At 48.8% G+C, this 20,954-nt stretch overlaps 5 protein-coding genes across 5 annotated transcripts; 2 read left to right on the top strand and 3 right to left on the bottom strand.

The window, feature by feature from the left end:
* The first annotated feature begins 3,412 nt into the window (after positions 1 to 3,412).
* BKA67DRAFT_579652 (mannose-1-phosphate guanyltransferase) lies at positions 3,413 to 5,444 on the top strand. Its single transcript, XM_046103781.1, has 4 exons — positions 3,413 to 3,620; positions 3,746 to 3,789; positions 3,854 to 4,000; positions 4,081 to 5,444. Exons 1-4 carry the CDS (start codon positions 3,614 to 3,616, stop codon positions 4,978 to 4,980), a joined length of 1,098 nt encoding a protein of 365 aa, XP_045954654.1. The 5' UTR covers positions 3,413 to 3,613; the 3' UTR covers positions 4,981 to 5,444.
* A 1,425-nt stretch (positions 5,445 to 6,869) lies between these two features.
* On the bottom strand, positions 6,870 to 8,588 carry BKA67DRAFT_539958 (glycerol kinase-like protein; the record flags this gene model as incomplete). Its single annotated transcript, XM_046100710.1, has 2 exons — positions 6,870 to 8,310; positions 8,377 to 8,588. 2 exons carry the CDS (start codon positions 8,586 to 8,588, stop codon positions 6,870 to 6,872), a joined length of 1,653 nt encoding a protein of 550 aa, XP_045954653.1.
* A 6,881-nt stretch (positions 8,589 to 15,469) lies between these two features.
* Positions 15,470 to 16,241, bottom strand: BKA67DRAFT_407790 (uncharacterized protein). Its single transcript, XM_046096728.1, has one exon. The coding sequence runs from the start codon at positions 16,109 to 16,111 to the stop codon at positions 15,527 to 15,529; it is 585 nt and encodes a 194-aa protein (XP_045954652.1). The 5' UTR covers positions 16,112 to 16,241; the 3' UTR covers positions 15,470 to 15,526.
* Positions 16,242 to 16,928: 687 nt separating this feature from the next.
* BKA67DRAFT_407715 (uncharacterized protein) lies at positions 16,929 to 18,499 on the bottom strand. The gene has a single exon (XM_046096727.1). It carries the CDS (start codon positions 18,142 to 18,144, stop codon positions 17,077 to 17,079), a length of 1,068 nt encoding a protein of 355 aa, XP_045954651.1. The 5' UTR covers positions 18,145 to 18,499; the 3' UTR covers positions 16,929 to 17,076.
* Positions 18,228 to 20,591, top strand: BKA67DRAFT_579638 (heterokaryon incompatibility protein-domain-containing protein). The gene is made up of 4 exons (XM_046103780.1): positions 18,228 to 18,401; positions 18,474 to 18,572; positions 18,621 to 19,512; positions 19,571 to 20,591. Exons 1-4 carry the CDS (start codon positions 18,317 to 18,319, stop codon positions 20,295 to 20,297), a joined length of 1,803 nt encoding a protein of 600 aa, XP_045954650.1. The 5' UTR covers positions 18,228 to 18,316; the 3' UTR covers positions 20,298 to 20,591.
* Positions 20,592 to 20,954: the final 363 nt, after the last annotated feature.

Raw genomic sequence — 20,954 nt, 5'->3', positions numbered from 1 at the left:
GCGAACGAGAAATTTTCTGGAACTATGGATCTCCTTTCTTTCAGCCTGCTCTCGGAAAAGCGGACAACGGGATGATAACGAAACTCAAAGAACGAAACTCACGAAAGATGCTACTTCCTATATACTTTTACATCTCTCGCACGAGTCAAATGAAAGAATCACATGACGATTATGACGGATTTCGTCCATTGTCTAGGAACTCAGTACTCGATACACACTGACTCCGATCGTCCCTGCATTATGTGACCAGTTACCGACACCACCTCCAATATATCTGGTTGAATCACAACTATGCAATTGAAAACCTCAAGATGCGGTTGCAGTAATTTGTGCGGGACGTGGCAAACGTCCCCCGGCACTGGTCAGTATCGCCCGGTTACATTCCATCACTTTGACCAACGAAGTGATCGTGACTCCACGAAATCACAACGAACATCGCAGCACCGCTCCCCCATCTAGAAGACTACTCGCTAGTCACTATCGTGACCATCGTCGCATGCAATCCTGCCGGGACAGATATCCCGACTTAAACTCCCCAAGCGCTTTAACGCCGCTAGGTACGAGACGTGGATATGATAAAAAGACAAGACCTGCGGACGTCCACTGAAAACCCCCAAGGTTTATGCGCCCAGCGGTGAGGCATGATATGTACCCTGTGCAAGGACGCGCTTACGAAAGTGGAAAGATTACATTATTACCTATGTAGACAGTCTATAAGTATGTATCCATGTATGTATGTAAACAATGAAGCGAGCAGCAGCCTCGAAATTACCCCACTACCGCCCGCCGTGATGTTCTGGCCACGCCAGGCAAGGGTTGAGAATCGTCGTGGTCCAATCAAACGGACGAGATGGGCAATACGTAGTTCCCGGATGCATGATACTTCGTCCCCCGCGGGCTACGTTCCCTGTCCCCCCGCGATTTTGTCTTGCATCTATGTATGTATTCCTACACCTGGGGAGGGGCGGTGCAGATCGAATCTCTCTCGTCACAGGTGTGTAAGCGCCGAGGAGGAACATGGACCAGCCATCGGTCACGGCGTCACGCTGGCTGTGACTAGTAAGCGAGGACCAAGAGAGCGCAAGGAGAAGGAAGAAGTGTGCCTTCACTTCTCAAATCGACTTGTCCCAAAAACTCACCCCCACCAATGTATACTATACTCTACTTTTACTCCGTGGCTTTAGCTTAGTTCCCTTCGTGGATATCACACACACACACGCGCTCCCTCTCTATGTGTAATTCGGATCCTTGCCGTCGGGGTGTTACATGCTTTTCGCCCTCGGTGAACACCTGTCAGTCGTCGGTGAGCGAACCCATGGCCCGAGGCCCCCCAATCTCGATAGGGTAGGAGTGCTCGCCGGGTACCTGCACGATAATCTCTGATACTTGTTATCTTTGGTAGATCATCCGAGATCAAGCATATGGGATACAATGTTTAGGCCCTCGGTGATCGGTTCTTTTTCTTTATTTTTAGTCTTATTTCTTATGTATTTCTTAAATTCTTTTTTCCACAATTGTTTATCCATGCAGTGTTGAGTCAAAGTGAAAAAACTGTCAGTAGGACTGGCTATAAGACAGCACATCTGTCCTTTCTTCTGGTGCCGGGAGATAACGTTGAGAAGCTCGCTTGCAATGCCTCAGGCAATGGTTGTACATGTCAGCAGGTCGTGATTTACGGTTGAAGCACGACCTTTTAACGTTCAAAAAACCGATGGGCTTGGCACGTGAGGTTGTACTTTCAAGGTTCATAGTAAGCCATACACCGATGGGATCACCCAGTATTCCATGGTTTCTCCAAATAAAATAAAAATAAAAAACCTTGACGCAATTGTGCGGACACAAGGGACAAAGTGGCATATCAAATATAGCGTTTTGGAGATACGATCAAGTCATGGAAAACAGATCATTCAACATCGTTCGCAAAGTAAAAAAATGGGAGGTCTTGCAAGATTTCGAATGGCAAGTGGCTATGATGTGCGGAGACGGCAGGCGCTTGGATGAGGGCAGTGGCGATTTCATGCTGGCGTCCATAAAATAAAATAAAATAAAATAAAACAAAACCGAGGGGCGGGCAGTGTTGTTGCGCGTCGCCGACAACTCGTTGCGCAACGTCTTCATGTTTTGAGTTTGTTCCGGTCAGCAACCACCAGGATGAAACCGAAGTCAAATTATTGCATGATACGAAGGGGTTTGAGTGACAGACACTTTGGCGGATATATGTCAAACTTTGCGATGCGACGGGATGTTGAGGCCTCATCAGAATTCCAAGGTGTGTTTCGGAAGGTCAAATGAAGCCCCCACGTTCGAGACATCAAAGGACCACCGTGTGACACGTAAATTGACGGGTTGCAAGTGTAGCCTCGCGTCACCGTCTTCCTTTTATTCCGACACTGAATTGTGTCAATTGACTGAACCCAGGCAACCAGTGCCCTGTGCCTCGAGGCACTGATATGATGTTGTCTACTCGAGTTGACAAATAAATCGTTGTAGCTCCATGTTGGAGGGAAAGAAGAAGAAAAGGCCTGCTACATGGAAAAGGAAAAAGGGGCAAGGTTTGTTAGTGGACATTTTACAACTAATTTCGTATGGGGGGAAACGAAGGAAATTGGAGATCACGAAGGCCAGCTGAAGGGCGATTCGCCAATGAGAGGCAGCAATTGTCCAACGAGCTTGCGAGCCATGATTTACGGGGGTCGTTGCAGATCGGATGGCGTTGGGCCTAGCAAGGCCCTAGCAGGGCCGCATGGACACGGGAACGCCATCCCAGGCTGTGGGGTTGTCTAGAGGGGCCTAATAGGGCACTCGCCCATGGACAAAGGTAATTTCTCGGAGGCAAGCGACAGCAAGGTGTCCTGTTCAACCTGTGTTACTGTTGCTTGTCCATGGATATCTCGTGTTCAGTGGTTCCTGGGATTGCGAAACTTGAAACCTGGAAAGTCGTCAAGTGATTGAAAAGACAGATAGGTGTCTTTTTCGGGAGGGGCTCTGGGGCTTTTGATCAACGATTGTAAGATGTCAAGTACTAAAAAGAAGATAAAACAAAAAGTCACGACATAAGGAGCAGTTGCCCTTGTTGGTTGCTTCTTTTAATTGAGGATGAAATCAGTACAAAAAAAAAAGCCTCTAGAATATACATTTTTATTTATTTATTTTTCTCGTCGCAAGATTACAGTAGTAGTAGACAGACCCCTGGCAGGTCCAGTCAGAAGGCTGCCCTGGTGTAGCTGTCCCGCTAATAGCTGCTTCGAGCTCTGAGCTTACGGGTTGCTAACCAGCTAATTAAAAAATTAAAAAAAGTCACTTGACGCGAAGTCGGAAAGAGACCTGCGCCAAACCCGTTTGAGATAACCCCCTTGAAGTTATTTCTCCGCATTGCAGCCCATTCATTAATTAATCACATTGAATTGATGCTGGCTGCTATTCGCCAAAAAGAACAACACACCAGCTCACCAACTTGCGATTCTCCTTCCCATCACAACCTTCCAAGTTCATCACTGCGCAGACTTCGTTGACTGCGTATATTTCTACTTCTGTTTACATTTCTTGTTCTTACACTCGCTGAACCAACTGTTGTTATTTTCTGCACAAAGACAGGCTCTACACAACTCCCAAGATGAAGGGTAAGTTTGGCTGCATTGCGCCTTGCAGTGCTCCCCTATTCCAGCCTCACATCCTGCCTCTCATCCCGCCTCCTGAACCGACCATGAGAACGAAGCTCTGTTGCTAACCATGATCTTCTGAGCAGCCCTCATTCTCGTCGGTGGCTTTGGCACTCGCCTTCGCCCTCTCGTATGTTTGCTTTGCGCCTGCCAAAAACGGTGACTTTGGTATGCTAACCTGCGATAACCGCCAGACCCTCACTCTCCCCAAGCCTCTTGTCGAGTTCGCCAACAAGCCCATGATCGAGCACCAGATTGCCGCTCTGGCTGCCGTCGGCGTCACTGATATCGTCCTCGCTGTCAACTACCGGCCCGAGGTCATGGAGAACCGTCTTAAGGAGGTAAGTGGAAATCTGGCATCATCTGCCAACTTGGGTTCACTTTCCCGATCATTTGCTTATTGTCTGGGTCTTTTCTGCAGTTCTCCCAGCAATACAACGTCAACATTGTCTTCTCCGTCGAGAGCGAGCCCCTGGGCACTGCCGGCCCCCTCAAGCTTGCTGAGCACATTCTCGCCAAGGATGACTCCCCTTTCTTCGTGCTCAACGCCGATGTCACATGCGAGTACCCCTTCCAGGCCCTTGCCGACTTCCACAAGGCCCACGGCGACGAGGGTACCATTGTCGTCACCAAGGTTGAGGAGCCTTCCAAGTACGGTGTCATTGTCCACAAGCCTAACCACCCCTCGCGAATCGACCGCTTCGTCGAGAAGCCCGTCGAGTTTGTTGGCAACCGCATCAACGCTGGCCTCTACATCCTCAACACCTCCATCTTGAACCGTATCGAGAAGAACCGACCCACGTCGATCGAACAAGAGACCTTCCCCGCTGTTGTCAAGGACGGCCTGTTGCACTCCTTCGACCTAGACGGCTTCTGGATGGACGTTGGCCAGCCCAAGGACTACCTCACAGGCACTTGTTTGTACCTGTCTTCCTTGGCCAAGAAGTCCCCCAAGCTCCTGACCTCCAACTCGGAGCCCTTCGTCTACGGCGGCAACGTCCTGGTCGACCCCAGTGCCAAGATTGGCAAGAACTGCCGCATCGGCCCCAACGTGGTCATCGGTCCCAACTGCATCATCGGCGACGGCGTTCGTCTGCAGAGATGCACGCTGCTGCCCAACTCAAAGGTCAAGGACCATGCCTGGGTCAAGAGCACCATTGTCGGCTGGAACAGCACCGTCGGCAAGTGGGCTCGTCTGGAGAATGTCACAGTTCTCGGCGACGACGTCACCATCGGCGACGAGATCTACGTCAACGGCGGCAGCGTCCTGCCTCACAAGAGCATCAAGACCAACGTTGATGTTCCCGCCATCATCATGTAATTTGGTGCATGTCATTTTCGGCCTCTTTTCGTTGTATATTCTGGCAATCTGGTTTCCCCTGTACGACTTCATAATCACAAATTCCCCTAACGCGTTCCGACTGGACGAACAAAATCTTCTCCCCTCGACTTTCTATTTTATTTCCCCGACTATGATTGCGGCTGTTCGCAGAAACAAAACAAAATGGAAGGGTATGTGCGCGTGGCAGGAGCGAATAATGATTGGCATTGGTTGGCATGGCATGGAAGTCACGGTTGTTGAGCGAGGTGTTGGTGAGGCTGCATGTGCTTAGACAAAGAATAAAACTGTCTTCCTCGGTAGTCATCTAAGGTTAGCAGGTAGTTGACCTTTGGCCCACACGCTGGATCGGTAGAGTTCCAGTAGGTGGCTCTGGTCCGGGGGCCACCCTTTTGTTCCAATAGGTGGGCGAGGGTCCCTGAATAGAAACCAGCTTTTGAGCAATATCCCCGGTGCTTTAGCGATTCTGTGACGAGTCGAGACCAGTCTTGAATATGATCTGCGGTGCACCTGGTAGTGTTACATTGATGTTACTTGAGAGTTACATGCGGTACAAGAAGCAATCCAATACCACAAAGTTGCACGGCTTGAAACCTGCATATACTCTTCACCCAAACTCCCGACTATTCCCGCTCGCTGCCTTCTACGGAAAACATGTTTCACAATGCAACCTTTGTGCACTTGGCACACGGGCTTGACACAAGCTTCGCCCACGAGCATAATCATACGTTTGTCATCTCATCTCATCTCATCTCATCGCCGAGTGATGCCACACCACCCACTCCCCCCCACATCCTCATCAAGGGGCGTCTCCGCGTATTTATATTGAGAAGAGCAGGGTTTGTCCAACCGTCTTTCGGGCATAATATTTCGGTCCCGGGGAGGGGCGGGGGCTGCCTATTTATACTATTCTACGAGTCCTTTATCACCAAACACCAAGTGGAGGTAGGTTGTTTACACGTATGTATGCATCCACGAATAATCGCTTCGATTCAAGTCACGACGGTTTGGTTTGGTTCAGACAGAGAGAGAGAGAGAGAGAGAGAGAGAGAGAGAGAGAGAGAGAGAGAGAGAGACAGAAGGGGGAGGGGGGGTTCGTGTGTTGTCTTGGGAACAGCAGTTCATCAAGGAAAGGGAATAGGCAACGGGGATTAGAGCACTCCAAGCCCGTCTGACATTACCAATTAATTATAAGAGTTGCCCCAAACCTGTCCGAAGGCTGATTGGTACTGCTTTTCAAATCGCGTAAGAGAAGGTAGTTCCCACGTTGAGTAATTATACCATGCATATTGATACTTGTTTTTACTATGTAGGGAGTGGCCGGTATACGGACAGGTTCACCCTTTTTTTCTTCTTTTTCTTTCCTTTTTCTGTCGTCTTGGGAACACAGGTGGGATGGAGATATTGAGATTTGTCTATACACAGTAGTTGGCACACCCTTATCTAGCAGAAACTCGAAATGAATATAATGGAATATCAACAAGAACGGGGGGGGGAGGAGTTCTGAGCGCATTGAAAGAATAATTTGGGTACTATTAGCCAGTCCAACAACGAAACAAAATCACGATTCAAGATACAAGTATTGGTTGTTATGTATTTCTTTCTTTCCTATTAATTAGGTGCTAATATATACGTGCTCAAAAGGTATCGACAGAGAATCTAAGCACCCCCATCTTATTCTACACCCATATTATATATATGTATCAATGGCGGCATATGTTGCTGCACCGTTGTTGTATTGATTCCCCTTTTCCTCAACGCCAAACCATGCAAATTGACGCTCGTCATCTCTCGTGAAGCAGGTCCCCTGTCGGTGACAAGAGTTTCCCTGATAAGTGGTCCCGTGTTGAAATTGGCACACTAGATGCGGTTTAAAATTCGTCTTCATCTTCGCTCTCATCAACGACCCATCCTCTGCTCATTTCGACGGCTCGTTCCCACTTGCCGTACATCTTGGCGACCTTCCTCTTCTCCATCTCAGGAATGAACTCGCGGCGGCCCTGCTTGGACTTCATGATCTCCTGGACCTGCTTCACGTCCTTCCATGTGCATTCCCGGTGGGCAATGGCTGCAGCGATGGCAGCACCGAGGGCCGTGGTCTCACGCATGGCAGGTCGCTCCACGCGAATGCCAGACAGATCGGCTTGTGTTTGCATGGTCAGGTCGCTATTGGACATGCCACCATCGACGGCGAGCTTGTCGAGTCTGTGACCGGAATCCTTCTCCATAGCGTCGAGAATGGCGCGGGTCTGGAAGCACGTTGCCTCGAGAGTGGCACGAGCGATATGACCCTTCTTGGTGTGCTGGGTAATTCCGAAAAGAGTACCTTTGGCATCATCGATCCAGTAAGGAGCGAAGAGACCACTGAAGGCAGTGACGAAGACTACACCGCCGTTGTTCTCGACACTCTCGGCAAGCTCGCTCACTCTCTTCGAGTCGCGCTCGAAACCAAGGTTGTGCATGAGGAACTTGACACCAGAGCCACCGACAGCAACGCTACCTTCAAGGGCGTAGACAGGCTTTCCATTGTCGCCAAAGTCGTAAGCAACGGTGGACAGAAGACCGTATTTCGAGATGACAGGCTCATGGCCGACGTTGTACAGCAAGAAACATCCTGTACCGTACGTGTTTTTGGCTTGGCCCGGCTCGAAACAGCACTGGCCGACAAGAGCAGAAGACTGGTCTCCCAAAACACCGCAGATCTTGACGCCTGCGAGAGCGCCGGAATCGACCTTGCCGTACATTTTGGGGCACGAAGACGGCACGATCTCGGGCAGAGTAACCTTTGAAGTATCAATATCGAAGAAGTTCAAAAGCTCTTCGTCGTACTTTCGCGACCGAATGTTCATGAACATGGTTCGGCTAGCGTTGGTACTGTCGGTGACGTGGACGTTGTTCTTGGCACCTCCATTCAGTCTGTAGACCAGCCACGAGTCTACTGTGCCGAATGCCAACTCGCCTTCGTCGTACACTTTTCTGACCTCCTCGTTGTGTTCGAGGAGCCACATCAGCTTCACAGCCGACGGATATGTGCTGAGGGGAAGACCGGTAAGCTCGAGAATCTTCTCGGCGCCCTTCTTGCACTTGAGGCCCCGGACAAGGTCCTTGGTTCGTGTGTCAGGCCAGACGACAGCATTGCAAAGAGTCTCTCCTGTCCGCTTGTCCCAGACGAGGATGGTCTCTCGCTGGTTTGTAAGCCCAATGGCTTTTATCTGGGATGCCTCGTAGCCCTGCTGGGTAAATTGTTTTGTGGCCTCCTCAATACAGTCCTCAACAGTCTTGACAAGCTCGTAAGGATCATGTTCGTGCCATCTGAAGGAGGTTTGTCAGTTGATTTTCTTCCGAACATAGAGAGCGGACATGGCTGCACGAACTCACCCTGACTCTGGATACAAGTTCTCAAACTCGATCTGATGGCTTGCGATGATGTCGGCCTGACTGCTGAAGATGATGAAACGTGTAGAAGTTGTGCCCTGGTCGATAGCACCGACAAACCACTCATAGGGGTCGGGGTTTGGCGTTTGGGGTCTTGCAGCGTCGGGGGTTTTGTGTTCGGCACCGTTGGTGCCAGGAATATCGGAGGGAGACATATAGCCGTTGTGGCGCGCACGCTTACGCTGATGGAAATAGTCTTGTGTCATAGGGGGTTTTATACAGGTTGTGGTTATACTGGTGGTGATGTGTCTCCTCGGCTGCGGAGAAGATCTGCTACTTCTGTCTATGTGTCTGTGTCTGAGAGTCGGACTGGAGAATGATGTGTGGTAGGAAGTAGTGAACCCTGGAGGCAGAGAGGAGGCGTAGCCCTAGCTATATGGCAGAAGAGCTGGGGAGCGGAGGGCTGGACGGAAATTTGAAGCCGAAGAGTGGGCCGCCACAGGAGAGTGTGATATTATCGTGGGGGTTGAACCTGGTCTAGATCTGTTGCGGGTATGGTGGTGATGATAGTGTCTGGTACTAGCAACGGTGGTAATCAAGAGGTGTGGCTGTGGTGGTATGGCAACGGGTATAGCGTTTATAGGGATGGTGCAACTAGCGATGTTTCGAATGAAGAAGGAGAAGGAGAAGAGGAGGGAGGAGAGATGGGAATGTGAGGATGGCATACTGGCCCATAAATGTGTGGTCGCAGTGAATTCAGCCGAGGAGTTGTTACGTATGGCATGGGGGGGAGGTACCCTGTACACTGTACACTTTGCAAACGGTCACACACAAAGTTCAGGATCAGGATCAGGATTGGCGAAGGGCTTGGGTGCTTGGGTGCGCTTGGAGGTTGAGTGCCCAGAATCGAGCAGCAAGGTCCCGGTCAGAGTGTGTCGCAATGGAGTTTCGACCTAGCTGGTGATAGTCCAGCTGCAAGGGCGGTTCTAGGCCAAGCACAGAGAGATGAAAATGCAGCTGGTCATGCGTGCCACAGACTGGAGAACCCACAGATTGCGTTCTATTCTGCGGGGCCAGGAGCCCGAATTAGTGGTGAAGGTGGGGCATGGAGCTCTGGAGAAAGAAAAGAACGGCGGGGTGGGTTTTTTTAGCCACCACGAACGTGCACATGGGAGATGCGACACTATTTTTTTTTCCTTCTTCTTTTTTTCCCTTAATTCCTTCCAGTACTTCCGTCCGGCGGGGTGCTGTCAAGTCCCCATACCTTATTCTATTCTACCCGAGCCAATCCTGCTGTACATAACATGGTAATTATATATATATATATATATAAAAATAGTATTACTCGAAAAACAACGGGTTGGCCAATACCCAACTACATAAGTAGTCTTACATTAGCTGGATCTGTCAATATGCTGCATTAGAAAATAGAGCTTCCATGGCTATCCGCTGGTGCTCATGTGTGGGGGGGGGGGGGATCGTGTCGATTGCAACGCGCCGGGAGTACTGGCACCTTCTACCATGTACGGAGCCGTATCAATTCTGCAGGCATCTATTGTCGAGATTCTAACACTACCACGGAGCTTGACATCATATTGGTGGACGCTTTCCCTGCCGATGGCCGATCCCAAGTTTCCACAAATCAGCCATAATTATGGGTATCCAACACCATGAGCTTCCCATTATTCCCCATTATTGGCCAATCCCCTCGACCTCTTGCCCATTGTGGGGTATTTCTCTCAGACTTGTCGTCAACCGTTGTTGTTGACACCAGTCAGCGTCGCAATCGATCGCTGCCCTTTGAATCAGTCCCACGCAAGTCAACCAAGGCGAGCCAAGGCCACAACTCTGCCACACAAGTGATCAACCAAGCCCTATGACATTATTTTCTGGGGCCGGCCCAATTTTCGGACAGACACAAACCTCACAAACGTCCTCTCGACATCATACCTCGCCCGGTCGAACACTATTCGCCTCCGGGCCCGATAATAAGCCCTTGGGCTCTCCGCACATCAAACTCCAGATAATGGATATGCGGCACCTCCAGATGTCATGGTGATATTCATTTACAATGGGCCTGGAGAAGCGTGGTTCAAACCCGGGGACAACCTCCGGCCATGGCACCGCAAGGCCCGTAAATGTCAAACATTTTGCTATTGATTTATAATGTTATAGTGACAACTAAACCGCATGGGCATCCACTTTGACTGTCACTATCCCCAGACCCCATCCAATCAACCCTGGTTACCTTGACGGATATGGTCAACGCGGTCCATCTTGCCACAAGTTGCCCAATCTGCTTGACTATCTCATGTCGATCTCAAAACTATTGCATCAGTCCCAGGTAAGCTTTGAGCTCTTCAGGTCCATAATCTAGGGCTATGGCTACAAGTATTGAGGCGACACCACCTCAAAAGTCCCTCTCACAACGTTAATCGCAGAGACGCCCCAAGGTGAAAACCCTCAGCATGCAGGTAGGCGCGTGCAACACGAATCCTCAAACCCCCTTTCCAGTCACGATCAGCTCGTTTGGCGTTCGGATTCCGATCGCGGATCATTATGGCTGTGCAATTGTGTGCTGCCCTGCTAGTCGCGGGCCCCATAATCCGTCACATCCCACGTCCTCCTTATCAGCACGGCCTAGGAATCATGCAATTTTTCAATCACGAGAACGCCAGCTATGGGTCCGAACATCGTGACATTTGCTGGCGCGAACGTTCTATCCCACCTTTTTTCCCTCTGTGCTTGCTCGACCGCCTTTCGCGTGCCTTCGCTGCTACCCAACCCCTTTTTCTATTTCAAACATGTCAGCCCGATGCTGCATCTGTGTGCAGAATTTTTCCGCGTGATATTTTTACGATGGCGGTTGCGTAGCGATCACAATTTGAGGTGCCGCAAGCAGTCAGCTCAGTATTCTCAATGCGCGCGGAGTATATTCCAATGCGGCCACATACTTTCATGGCAAATGTTCCCTCTACCTTCATAAAGCGCAAATGCAAGTGGTGTAGGCTGCAGAAACACTCGCTGGCCACGCTGGACTAATTCCCCGTAACAAATCGCACTGAAACATGTCACGAAAATTAAAACATTCTGGCCAAGATCGTCTCAATTTACCTTCGAATCCGTCCAGGGGCCACGTCTTCGCGAAGCCTGCAGCTACCTTGCTAGACCGACGGACTGCAGATCTAACCAAAAGTCCAAAGGTCAACCATTCCACTCTCGCGCATGTCGGTATGCCTATTATGGTTACTCCGGACCAATTTCCCGGGCTCCGGACCGTTGCAAGGTTTGACGCGATCGTCAATGGGCGCATTAGGACTCATCTTGGCAATGCCCCTCCAAATGTGTGCCCGTTTTCTCCATGTTTGTTTGTGAATGGTGCGGCTGACCGCGTTTCGAAACACGTGCAGAGACAAGTAGTATACGATTGTGAAACGTAAGAGTCTGTTATATACACATATATAATCACACATGCGGGAGCGCGAGTGTGACACGGACGTCTAGGTCCTGCTATTCCCGGAGGTATATTCTACACAGTATCAAATGCCGCCGATCCGCTCGAGCGGGCGCGAACCAGCCAAGGACTTGGCGCAAACTCAAGTATTACTCCGCAGGTGCGAATCCTTACAACGTCCATCGAATGATATTCATCCCAGAGTTTGAGCGATAGTTCTTCCGATTCATCGTACGTCCTTGGACTACCCTACAAACTCGGTGCATTTTGCTCCAAGTTTATCACGCACTCAGAGTAATAAGGTCAGGTGTCTAGTATTGATGTGCTGTTATGCATGCAACAAGTCAGGCAGTCATCTGTACCACTCGCTATGATTGAATTAAGTTCGACCTAATCCTGTATACTCGAAGAGCTGACGAAATTGTTATGGTGATGTTATCACTGATTCATCAACAGGCTCCGCGTTCCGCCGGGAGACTGTCCTTGGCCACATGATAAGTCCTTTGGTCCTGATTTTCCCCCAACATGACATGTAGATTGGCGAGCCGATTCGTGGCTGTCAGATACCCCAGAGCGCTGCACGTCCAACAAACAAGCCTCTTCAAGACGGATCGCCTCGCGTGCGATCGTCGACAGCGATCAGGTATCCCAGAAGTCCTGACGGTACCCGTCATTCACACATGAGCGCGAGTGCTCTTCCGCGACGGGGCATCGCGACACATGGTGGCGGTCAGATAGAGCGCCGGTAGTATGCCCCAGTTTGTGGTTGAGCTCGGCAGTCGATGGGAGAATGAGCCAGTACCGGCCTGCCCCGAACCATAGCTTTGCGAGGGTCACCACGGTCCTTGAACTCAGTGACGGAACTCGTCACACGCTCGCTCTTCGTTGTCGGCAAGCCTTATGGAACCATCATTCCAGCCCCACATTCAGACACGAACTGCAGACTGGATCCTACAATGCACCATGTTTTGGCTTGGAGCAGGTTTTCGAATTTACGGCTGGATGTAGTTGGCAGGGAGTTCATGTTCTGCGCGAGAGATCGGGCAGTGGCAATGTGCTGCGCCTGGGTCGAAGTGAGCAGATTGTAATTCAAGCCGGGCGAATGCCGAACCCCGACGGCTCATCGGTGTCTTTGTCTCGTCTCGCGAGCGTCGCCTTCTCGCCGGATGCCCGGCATCCTCGGCCCCTAACTTACGCAACAGTCCGAGTCCCGACCGTAGGTGGGCCAACATGGCGTCATAGCGGCCGCGTAGCAAGTTCGATATGTATGAATACCACAGGTGGCCAGGGGCGATTTTCGCTTTTCTGGCCCTTCCGCGTCCTGTGTTCTTTGTCAGGTATTGATCAATACGTTATGTTACCTCAGGACAAGCCAGGCGTTTCTTAGCTGCGCGCACTCTATCCCATTTCTCATCCTTTGAAGATATTCAATACAAGCGGTTACGAGCTTGCATGTCTGTCATCCTTGGGGATATCTGGGTTTCAGCGCACGTCTACTAGTCTTTATCATGACCGAGAAATACGTGGGTTGGCCGATGGTAGTGAACCACGGTGAGAGTTTAACTGCTTATTTGCCAAAAATATGGTGAGCAGATCAAAACCAGGTTTGTCAACAGTGAAGTGCTGCTCGGATGAAGTTCGTAATGACCACCAACCTTTCTGAACTTTAAACCCTCATTTTACCAAGATCTGACCCAAGGTATCACTATTGGAGTAACCAAGAACGAAATCTTTATGAAGGGCGAGCACCGAGCCATTCGATTTGCGGATGTGCAGTACTGTGATTCCCAAGGAGCTGGTGACACTGGGCGCTGTTCTCGTCCTCATTGCCTTCCAGACTGGAGCACCGGCGCTACTTCTCTATCAACCAGTGCCCATCGGACTTGCCGTGGGCCACGCTGTATATGTTGTACGGGAGCCGAGTTCCGTGAATTCTATCGCGGGTCTCAACCACGACCGCGGACCAGGTTTTGGCAGGCACCAGCGCAGAGCTGCTTGTTGTCACTCGTATTAACAACTCGGTCGTCTCTGGCATCAGCTCGGCGACTGGTGGGATATGTTTTGCTACTGATGGATGCCCCTCTGGGATCTACAACCCATTAAGTCCTACCGTTGGCCTCCGGCTCTGCGGATGCGACTCGCACAGCATGGCCCAGAACGGGCGGCAGTAGGATCGGTCTCGGCGTTGTTGTGAAGTACGGTATTATTCAAAGGGATATCCATGATACTATATTAAATTTCACACCGCCGCTATACTTCCAAGCTGTTAGCCACTAAAAAGAACCGATTGGATCATCTGCCAAGTGGTCTTGATCGGTTGCGCGGCTTTCACCATATCGTATTGTTTTTGGCTAAGAAAATTGTCTTGTACCATCAGGCGAAGCGCCCCATCCTCATTGGTCACGACATGCTCAAAGAAGTCGTCTGAACAGGCCCATGGCTGTCTCAGATGCTCGGCGTCTTGGCAGATTAGGCTAGGTTCTTTGTAGGCCACCCTAGCAGTTATGTCTGCCCTGTGATTGACGAACAGAATCATGGGCTCGTACTAGCATATATTTGACTACGAATGAGGATAGCTGTCAAAGTAACGTCTAACTATAATTGCGGTTTGGATACATGACGGCAAAGAATGCCACACGGTCTCTCATTCTTTTTGACGCACTCCGTCTTATATCGAATTTTGGCATCAGGATCGGCCTTCCGAGCGAGCAACACTCAAAAGTGTCACCCGATTTTGAAAACGATGGTTCGTATAGAAACTCTATATGTCATAATTTTAAGCGTTTGGCACTTTATATAGGAATTTAGTTAAGACAATGTTTACCGACATATAACCGTTTATATGTTACAAACCATTAGCACTAGTAATACTCGTTCTGTCGGAACGCCCTGATGGCAATCAGTCCATACATAATTGGACGCCATTCCCGGCGTCATTTTCCACGTAGGATTCAGCAGTTTAGAGCCTTTTTACTACAACTAGCAGATACGGATATCCTTTCCTATGCATTTAAGCAAAGCTTTTCTTCAACATCGATGCTAGCCCTCTACGTCTCATAGGAACTGAAATTTCAAGCAGTAAGAAGCCAGGCACGCACTCGTGGTTGCATAGCAGATCATGTTTTCCTGCAAATTCACCAGTATAACCTAGCCTCTTAGCCGAGCTTCAACTCTAAAGCAAACGACTGACGATTGTACCAGCTGGAAGCGTATTGCTTCAACGTTTGAATATGCTGTCTCCTTCATTGTGCCGGTAGGGTAACTCTGTTCATTGCACCAAGTTACAGACTATGCCAAATCAATGAATTACATCTAAGGGATTGATGTCATTTGCACAATGTTGTCTGGTCGACCACAACAGTTGCAACCAAGTTCAAACGAATGCACCCATTGAATGTCGCTATGGTCGTCTTATACTAATACTTCTTAAATGGAGGGGTGTCATCTAGTAACGCTCATGCTCCACCATATCGTAGAACGCACAGGATGGCCAGACGTTGAAGCGTGCACTTCAAATATGCCCATTGGTGGGGCTCATGAAAGTTTCACACAAGCGTTTAAATGCGGCCGACCTCTGTCATTATGATCGGCCAGGATTTGTACTCTTGGCATATAGATGTGTTCCGAAAAGACATGTAAGGTGCCGGGCTCTTCATTACGCACACCGCGTACCATCTAGTCGATTTCTTCGCAAATGCCTCATCTTGAACTGCCACAACGGGAACATTTACCAGCGCCATCAGTAAGACCGGCGAATGTCGTGCCGCATCCACACTGATGGCAGTAAAGAACCTTTTTGAACACTCTCGATAGAGGAAGAACTTCTTCGGACTCATCATTGTCACGGTTGTACGTCGTCGAATGTCCAACTGGACTCCCTCCGCTTCTTTCTGGTTCTATTTCTAGGCCTAGCTCAACTATGCAACCGTCTTGTAAGCTGCGGGCTTGGCTAAAACCGTGTCGTTCTTGCTGATCATCTCCTTCAACCTGGTATTGGGGGTAGGAGAGCAAAGCAGAATCTCCCATGGGAGTAGCCACAGGACTAGTCCCGGTTGGCCTCTTGAGTTCAAAGCTTTCGACGCTTCTGTCATATCCCCGTTGTGGAGGACGCACTTGGATTTCGTATGGGACACCTGTGCGCTCTTCGATCGCTTTCAGCAGTCGATTCATTGCGTTTGTCTTGCCCTCTCCATAGATTAGTGGAATGTTAACGTTGAATATGCCAAGTAGGCAATATACTGCGTCCTCAGCCTTCGTGGTCTGGCGGCCACTGGACCAGTGCATTCGTTCGAGCACAGGAAAGTAATCAATTGGATCGCCCTGAAGTGCGGGAAACTTGATGTTAGTTATGGTATGGATCACGTTCTCCAAAGACGTCTTGTCCCCCAGAAAACCGCCTTCTACCAAAAAAAAAAAAAAAAAAAAAAAGGGACCTTGACAAAGGCGGGTGCAAGGAGCTCTTGTATAAGTTTGGACGCGTTGGTTCTGGAGAGCCTGAATATGGGATGGATGAAGGCCGGAAGTGGGAGCCTCTGAACCAGCCAAAAACGGCAATGCTCACATAACACAACAATGTACGGTCTGAATCACCGTAATTCTAAAAGGCGCTTGACGGCATGCCCAACCACCACCAATTAACATTGGACACGCGAGAAATACCCCGCTCAAACTGGCCATTATAACTGGTAATAGACCTCGGATGCAGTCACTTCCGGTTCTTATATGCAGGTTGATGCATAAACGAAGGCAGAACTTCCAGCGAAGGCATACACCCTACCACACCGTTTCGAATTGATGGCGGATGGAAATGCCTTTAGCTAGCTTACACGACTATTTAGAGGTCTGTAATAAAAACCTTTGACGTAGTGAAAACGGAGTAAACGGTTACAGATGGCCGGGCATGGTGTTCTAAATAAGGACTAGCTTTAATTAGGTCAGCCCCGCTCATGGTAATTTAGCATTTTGGCTAAGATCGCTCACTTCATCTTGCCTAACTTTTCGTTTTCAAACGCTAATAAGTAGCTGAAAGTGAGAATGGCGACCTTTATAGGATCGCTAAATCCTCAATCTCGAACATTAACAGGCGATTTATTTAAGGTAAGGAACGTAACGCGAAAGTTTATAGGGATTATTTACTAATAGAGCCCTATATAGAGCGTATGTAAAAGCGAGCTTACTTTAGGAATAGTCACTTAATCTTGTAATTAGGAGGTTAGTGTGACGATATGTGTTATTGAAATGACTTGGACTTACCGGAGGGACTGTTCGGTGGGAATAGGACGTAAGTGAATACGACTATGTCTCTCTTTTGCGCTTGGAATGACTTGGACTGACCGGAGGGACTGTTCGGTGGGAATAGCTTGTAAGTAAATACGACTATATCTCTCTTTTGCGCTTGGAATGACTTGGACTGACCGGAGGGACATTTCGGTGGGAATAGTACGTAAGTGAATACGACCATATCTCTCTTTTGCGCTTGGAATGACTTGGACTGACCGGAGGGACATTTCGGTGGGAATAGTACGTAAGTGAATACGACCATATCTCTCTTTTGCGCTTGGAATGACTTGGACTGACCGGAGGGACTGTTCGGTGGGAATAGTACGTAAGTGAATACGACTATGTCTCTCTTTTGCGCTTGGAATGACTTGGACTGACCGGAGGGACTGTTCGGTGGGAATAGGAGGTAAGTGAATACGACCATGTCTCTCTTTTGCGCTTGGAATGACTTGGACTGACCGGAGGGACTGTTCGGTGGGAATAGTACGTAAGTGAATACGACCATATCTCTCTTTTGCGCTTGGAATGACTTGGACTGACCGGAGGGACTGTTCGGTGGGAATAGTGGGTAAGTGAATACGACTATGTCTCTCTTTTGCGCTTGGAATGACTTGGACTGACCGGAGGGACTGTTCGGTGGGAATAGGAGGTAAGTGAATACGACCATGTCTCTCTTTTGCGCTTGGAATGACTTGGACTGACCGGAGGGACTGTTCGGTGGGAATAGCGGGTAAGTGAATACGACCATATCTCTCTTTTGCGCTTGGAATGACTTGGACTGACCGGAGGGACTGTTCGGTGGGAATAGCGGGTAAGTGAATACGACCATATCTCTCTTTTGCGCTTGGAATGACTTGGACTGACCGGAGGGACATTTCGGTGGGAATAGTACGTAAGTGAATACGACCATATCTCTCTTTTGCGCTTGGAATGACTTGGACTGACCGGAGGGACTGTTCGGTGGGAATAGGAGGTAAGTGAATACGACCATATCTCTCTTTTGCGCTTGGAATGACTTGGACTGACCGGAGGGACATTTCGGTGGGAATAGGATGTAAGTTTGCGTTAATCCCTCTTATTTAATGTGATATAAACTAATTGGAGGGACTAACGCTACCAGCTAGTAAGTAGATGTTACGCTACTGTTATATATCCCAGACCATTCTCGACACTTTAACTCCTTTATAGCGTAACCGATGGATTCCCTCTATGACTGGCGTTAGCCCTTCTTTGGATTATTGCCAGTCTTCTCTTACGCCTATATGCGACAACTGTACGCATCTAGCTTCTCTAGGTACAATTGAACCTTTCAAACGCTTTATAAAAGAGTGCCCTCTTTGTAACTTGATTCTTGAGCAACTTTCAGGAAGATCGCCCAACCTATCCGTCAACCGCGAGGGATCGACTATTATCCTAAATTCGACTACATCATCTATACACTCGCCTATACTTCGATTATATCCTCGTAATACCCCTTATCCGCCTATCACGGGTCGATGCTAATATTACTTAGTCAATAACACTAATCCGCGATCAGAACCGGACCATTCTTCAATCAGTCCAGATATATATATTTTCGCCCAGTTGAGAGCATGGCTCCAAAATTGTGACCAAACCCATTCTTGCCATGGTCGCGGCAAGCGATCATTACCTACACGACTTTTAAATGTCAATCCATCTAGTAACCCAGACGATTTACGCCTTGACCACAGAGCTAAGATTAAAGGCGATAAGTTTATTGCTCTGTCTCATTGCTGGGGCCAATTGGATGAGGATAAATCACCTTTGTGGCGTACAAAGCGAGGACATCTTCGGCCCCATATTAGGGACCTTAGATATGGAGACATTCGCAACAAGCTTCGAGAGGCTTTCGAAGTGATACGAGAGGTTGGTTTACAGAATCTTCGACATACGTTCCAAGGGGAACTGGCAGACCGATCAGTTGGATTCAAGCTCAGCGAACTTCCACAAACCTTTATGGATGCTATCGAGGTCGTACGCCAGCTCGGTATACAATATCTATGGATCGATTCGCTATGTATCATCCAAGACAGTGACCATGATTGGGAAAAAGAGTCGAAACGAATGGAGGATATCTTTGCATCTGCCTATTGCACAATAGCAGCAACCGTGGCTCCAAACTCTCGTTCTGGCTTTCTTGGCGGAAGAGAGATGAACAAAGGTCTTTATGTTCGAAACAACAGCGGCGATTCCGTTTATATAACGACAAATCTAGCTGATTTCGATAAAGACGTAAATGATACAAGTCAGGCTCCATTGAACACACGAGCTTGGGTCATGCAGGAGAGGCTTCTCTCATCGCGCACGATACACTTCAGCAAAAACCAAGTGTATGGTGAATGCGGTGAGGGTGTCTATGCAGGAGATAAAATCTGGTTACAAAGGTGAGCACTCCCGATCAAATCCGATCAACGCCAAATCACTGATCATAATGTGTTATAGTTTACCAGGAAGCAAGAAATACTTCCAGCTTGACCCCCAATTCCCAGACCGACTCCGGCAAACTGGTTTTGGTCGTACTATCGATTTTATTGAAGCTTTAATCGAAGACTACTCTTGCCGTAAATTGACAAAGCCTTCTGATAGGCCTGTCGCAGTTGCCGGGCTAATGGACCGTATTGCGAAAGCATTGCCGTGTCGAATACATTATGGAATCGTTGGATCGTATCTACAACGGACGCTTCTCTGGCAACGATCAGATAAGCAGGTAATAGAAAGGATCAAATATGATCGCTCAGTGCCATCGTGGTCTTGGATGGCTTACGAGGGAGCTGTTCGGTTTATACACGCTAAGTATAAGTGGGGTAATTTGGATTTGTTCACAAATCAAATCGAGTTTGACGAAAAAGCTCTAACGGTCTCTATATGGAAGTTTAAAGACTTACGTATAACGATTGAGACAGGAAACGGCGATGAAGACGCACAATTGTTCGATACTAATAAATCGAAGAAAGGATGGATCAGTTTCGACAGAGAGGTTGATGTTTCGGCTATACCAAAGATGGTTATTGTCGCAAAGCTGGGGGATCACGCCACTGGTCTTCGATATTTTGCGTTGTTCGTAAAGCTTGTGTCTCCGGATGCTAATGAGTATGAAAGGCTTGGCGTAGGAAGGATTGCGGGTGATTGCGATATGGAATTAGTAGGGGAGGGGTGTCGCATCTGCTAAGCAACCACGCATTTTCCCTTGCGGAGTATGGGGTGCATTTCACCATTTTTATTCGATCCGGGCGCCCGTGAGTGGAAATTGTGCAGAAGGTTCAGCATTTGGTCTGCAGTGTGCCAGCTGGGAGAGCCGCGTCTTCACGACAATCTTAGCTAAAAATGGTGTGATGCCTTGACTACTGGCTGATTAAGAGGTACAGTTAACTGGAAATTCAAGCAATATAATCACGACCAATCTTATTTAGCTGTTAGTAAAGAAATTCGCTACATGTTACACAGGCCTTGACCAATACTGGAGCGTCTTATGTCATCATCAAGCAATTTAATAACGTTGCTGATTGACCAATATTGTTTCCCATCCACTACTCGTTGCTTGTCAAACAGTGTAATCAAAATCGACTGACCACGTAGTCCGGTCTCAAACAAACCAACAAACCCGAAGAATCGTGATGGGGCGGAGACCGAAAGCTGCCCATCTCAGAATCGATGATGCTCAGGCCCTATCATTCCCTCGTCTTATGATTCTTTCCCAATTCCGATCGTAGAGTTTACTGATCTCTTGAGGGGTTTGGTCCACAATCCGTTCCAGCTGCTTCTGGTTCTAACCGCCACGTATGTCATTTTTCAGCAGTCGAATCCGTAAAAACATGGAATCGCAGCG

Source organism: Truncatella angustata, assembly GCF_020726525.1.
Source record: "Truncatella angustata strain MPI-SDFR-AT-0073 chromosome Unknown BKA67scaffold_8, whole genome shotgun sequence".
Lineage (NCBI taxonomy): Eukaryota > Fungi > Ascomycota > Sordariomycetes > Amphisphaeriales > Sporocadaceae > Truncatella > Truncatella angustata.
Note: the sequence above shows the minus strand (reverse complement) of the source record. Positions and strands in the feature narration are given on the sequence as shown.